The sequence below is a fragment of the Vollenhovia emeryi genome, unplaced genomic scaffold (genome assembly GCF_000949405.1).
Source record: "Vollenhovia emeryi isolate VEMERY1.0 unplaced genomic scaffold, V.emery_V1.0 DF941767.1, whole genome shotgun sequence".
NCBI lineage: Eukaryota > Metazoa > Arthropoda > Insecta > Hymenoptera > Formicidae > Vollenhovia > Vollenhovia emeryi.
Genome location: NW_011964599.1, coordinates 1 through 4650, shown reverse-complemented (window position 1 = coordinate 4650; position 4650 = coordinate 1). Strand labels below are relative to the sequence as shown.

The window sequence follows — 4650 nt, the reverse complement described above, 5'->3', positions numbered from 1 at the left end:
CGCAAATCAGTCATACGCGACTAGTTGAACCAACTTTATCTTTTGGTTCAACTAGTCGCGTATGACTGATTTGCGAATGCGTGTACGTTGCGTGAAACGTCATCCTGCATGCGCGTCTGCGTCCGCGTTTTGCGTATTGCGTCCTATGTAGACGGGCCTTAACACTTTGATGGTGCTCAGCCCCAAAGTTTGCATCTCTGACGCAGAGTGCTCTGCGCAGCACATGGACACGACCCAGTGAGAAATGATTCGTCGATCGATGTCGAAACGATATCGAATCGACGTCAATTTGACGGTATCGATGTCGATTCGACATCGTTTTGACATCGATCGACGAATCATTTCTCATTAATCATGGTGTAAAAATATAGAATAGAATAACGCGTGCTTTCAGCGCATATATAAATAAGCGTCAAGACGAACTTTTAGCCATAAAATCTCTAAAGTTTTATGTATAGAATAGATTTTTAAACATAATTGATATGTTACAGATTTCTTTTCGTTGTATCGAAAATTTCAATATTTCGACCTCATTTCGATTTTATACAAAAATCAATAACCATCCCAGCAAACCATAACGTAACTGTTACATAACACAGGGAGCACATAAAGAGAACAATGTTATATTTCATAGTTATGTAGAAGAGATGTAAGTATTACATAACATTGACAGCACATTAGAAGAACAAAGTTATATTTCTTTGTTACGTATATAACATCGCAACAGTTCTTTAAAAATGTTATGTAACACACCCGTGACTCAAGATACGTAACATAAATATAATAATTGTAATCTTTTAGCAATATAACAAATGGCATATTACTGATACATATGTAATATATTATTACTGTTCCGGATTCAATTATGAATCTCGGTCTGTTCGTCACCGGCGTGATGGCAGCATCAGCCGGGTCGGATCGTGCAGCGCCACAGGGGCGCTGCGCGCGCATGCCCGATCGCGACGCGAGGCGACCACGCTTCTTCACGCTCGTTTCCGGCACTTTTCTGCGGGATTCGAGTGGCGACCGCGGACCTGTACGGACGTGATCGTGCAGTCTTGCGTTAGTTATTTGAGGTTGTGAAAAAGAGATTTTCACTAGAAGATCCCTGCCGTTGACGCGTAGGGAAGTGCACACGGTTTGGTACTCATATACGAAGAATAGTAGTGGGTGCGCGAAATGCAGGAGGCTGCGGCCTCTTGCATAAGTAAAGACAGCGAGGGGAACTCTACTGACCCCCCTCCCCCTAACACCATCCTTTCAGCATGGGATGCTAATCCTAAATCCTCTACCCTTCCCCTCGACACTCCCTGTGACGCAGGGTCTTCTGGTGACCGAAAAGAACGTGGAACACGCAAAGCACACAGACGCGGTCCCCCCCCGTGCAGGGGATCTTCCAGAAGGGGCAGCCAATCAAACAACGTTTAATCAGAAGGACGAATCAAAGAGCGACAGGATTACAGCCAACAAAGAAAACACTACAGTTGCAGACTTAGTAATGGAATACACCATGGACAGCGATCCGAAGGTTAACAAGCCCACAAATAATATAATCAATGTCGCTAAACACCCCAAAGCCGCACAAGGTAAGACACTCGAAACTATTACTCCTGCAAATGCAGCACCGGATAAATACACGAGTTTAGATTGTCCCCCGTATGTGGTACACATCAAGGATACCAACCCTGTACCCTTACATCCTATACATATTAGTAAAATCGTGTCGGCCATTTTCCCCAAAGGTATGGGGGAAGTTACGAAAATAGCTAAAGGACAAGTCGCCATTGTCATGAACTCGACACTCGACGCTAACAAACTTGTCGGTAACGCAATTCTCACCAACAAGGGCTTACACGCATTCGTACCTAAGTACAAATTGATGAGAATAGGAACGGTCAGGGGCATACCTCAAGACTTAGACACTCAGACGATTTCGCAAAACATCAAATCCAGTTCCAGAATTAGGGACATCAACAGATTAAATCGAAGAGTTAAAACAGACCAAGGATATACATATGAACCATCTCGATCACTCTCGATCCAATTTGCAGGCCAAGCACTTCCAAACCATGTGTACATTTACAATATAAAATACGCAGTATTCCCTTTCATCCCCAAAGTTAAAATATGCTATTCTTGTTATAGAGTGGGACATATTAGCAATTCATGCAAAAGCAAAGCCAGATCGATGTATTTACTGTGGAGAAGATAAGCACGAGGACAAGGACTACGTGTGCGCGTTGAGCACTGGAGACCACACATGCCTCAATTGCAAGGGAAATCATCTCCCTACATCGCACGAATGTCCTACGGTGATTTCATTTAAAAAAGCTCAAGCATTGGCAGCCACTGAAAACATCTCCATGCAGGAAGCCAGAAGAAGGATTATCTCCATGGACAACACCCAGTACGTAAAAGAAGACCCCAGATATGATTTCCGAAACTTCCCCACCCTCAATTACAAACCTGTAACTCCCAGTCCACTGATGCCATCCCACTTCCAGGAGAAATCTTCCAGTCCCTCCTCCTACGCTGTATCCTCCCTCTCCAACAAACGTAGGTACAGTTATGCCAACGCCGCGGCATTGACACCAGTCTTTAAATCAACTGATACCTCCCAGCCCCTTACCTCTACCCCCTCTCCTATCAATACCGGGCTCTCTCTTTTCCCCTCTTTGCCTTCATATCCATCCAACATCAGGGTGCAGAGGAGCGACTTTCGCTCGCGTAGAGATGTAGCCCGTACGGCTCACTTCTCCAAGGAACACTCTGAACTCTTAATCAGTCCTAACGGAAGATATCCAAATTCACCAACTCCTGGCTCCCCGGAACCTTCCCCTGCTATAGCTGCTACTAACGAGCTTCAAATCCAAGACACATTGAGATGGATCATCAACCAACTCAACAATTTACACGAACTCATCTCCCCATTACGAAGAACTGCAGAGCAGAATCACGCCACGAACAACTACACCATACCTGCCGACATGCAACTGCACTATGAAACTCCCGGGCAAGGGAATCCGACTCTTACTAGTCAAATTCAACTCAACTAATAAAAAAGCAGGAATCAGGATCACACAGTGGAACTGCAGAGGACTGCAAAGTAGATCCACGGAATTATACGCTTTAATGGACCAAACAGACATATTCTGCTTGCAGGAAACTCTCCTTAAAAACTCTAACTATTTTCATCTACCTGGCTTTTCGGCCTTTAGGGGCGACATCACCGCTCCTGGTGCCAGAGGCATAGCAATCCTAATACGCAACTCCTTCCAATTTAATCCTCGATCGTTAGATTTCCCCTTACATCCTACTTGCGAAATCCAACTACTGGATATTAAAATCAAACAAAGCACGATTACATTGGTTAATTTTTACAGACACTCCAACACGGACACTCCTAGAGACTTCTTACGTAAATTCTTCGACACGCTAGCACCCCTTGGAAATATCCTCATGGTTGGAGACTTTAACGCCCACCACCCGGCATGGGGCGGGATGGGCGTCCGCATTGACTGCATGGGCACTCGGCTGTTGGACTCCTTCGAGGAGGCGGGACTCACGGTGCTAAATACTTCAGGAGATACCTTTATGAGCTTGTCTCACGGAACTTTCTCGGGAATCGACATAGCCTTGGCTTCAGCGGCACTCGCTCCACTATGCTCCGTCAGGATTGACAGTGATCTCAGAGGCAGCGATCACTTTCCCCTCTTCACTTCCATTGGCCAACTGGAACCTTCAAGGAACTGTTTTAAATACAAGATCAAACTAAGTGCGGCGGAATCTAGAGAACTCCGGCATATGCTGGAAAGGGAGCAAAGCGTTTTCTCGGAAGCGCTTCCTGCTGACCCAATAGAGGCGTACAACTATATGGTTAGTTTCGTCTTAGAGAGAATAAGAAGCATCGTGGGAGATAAGAGGTCTTCCAAAGGATCTTCGACTCGGACAAACAGACCAGAACACGTTCCTGCTCTCTGGTGGAGCGAGGAGTGCGACGAGAAATGCCGGGACAGAAAGGCGGCTCTTCTTCATTTTAGGAAATCTCCATCAGCAGCAAGTCTTAACGATTATAGGAAAACTGCGGAGGAGTGTGCCAAGACTCTTCGAAAATACAAGAGCAAGGGATGGAAGGAACTATGCACTTCATTCACGGGAAAAACTCCCTCTGCTGAAGTCTGGAAACTCGTTAAAGCATATAAAAAAAGACGACTTTTATTAACAAGCGGCACGGAGGAACAGACAGTACCCTTTGAGGATCAGGTAAATCTGGCGCAGGATAAACTATGTCCCCCTAGCTGTGAATTTCAAATCAATATGGATTCCTATCTGCGTGAATGCAAATTGCGTTCAGGAGGTATCTCCAGAGAAGAGCTGGGCAGTCCATTAACCATTGAGGAACTCAATGGGGCTATGTCTCATTTTAAAGGTAGGAAATCGGCACCAGGTGAGGATCAACTCGACTTCAGAATCCTGAGCACCTTCCCGCCCCTCATGATTAAACATATGCTGGGAATCTTCAATACATTCCTCAAAACTGGCATAACTCCTCCTGCGTGGAGGCGCTCGCTGGTTATCCTCATCCCCAAACCTAACGGCACCGGACTTAGGCCTATAGCGCTGGTTCCGTGTTTACTCAAGGTGTTCGAG

The 4650-nt window shown here is 45.6% G+C and overlaps 1 protein-coding gene across 1 annotated transcript; it reads left to right on the top strand.

Moving 5' to 3' along the window:
• Positions 1 to 992: 992 nt before the first annotated feature.
• LOC105570818 (RNA-directed DNA polymerase from mobile element jockey-like) lies at positions 993 to 4641 on the top strand (the record flags this gene model as incomplete). The annotated part of the gene is made up of 3 exons (XM_012028268.1): positions 993 to 1586; positions 2146 to 2407; positions 3384 to 4641. Coding segments are annotated over exons 1-3 (1836 nt in total), but the record flags the coding sequence as incomplete, so codon positions are not given.
• Positions 4642 to 4650: the final 9 nt, after the last annotated feature.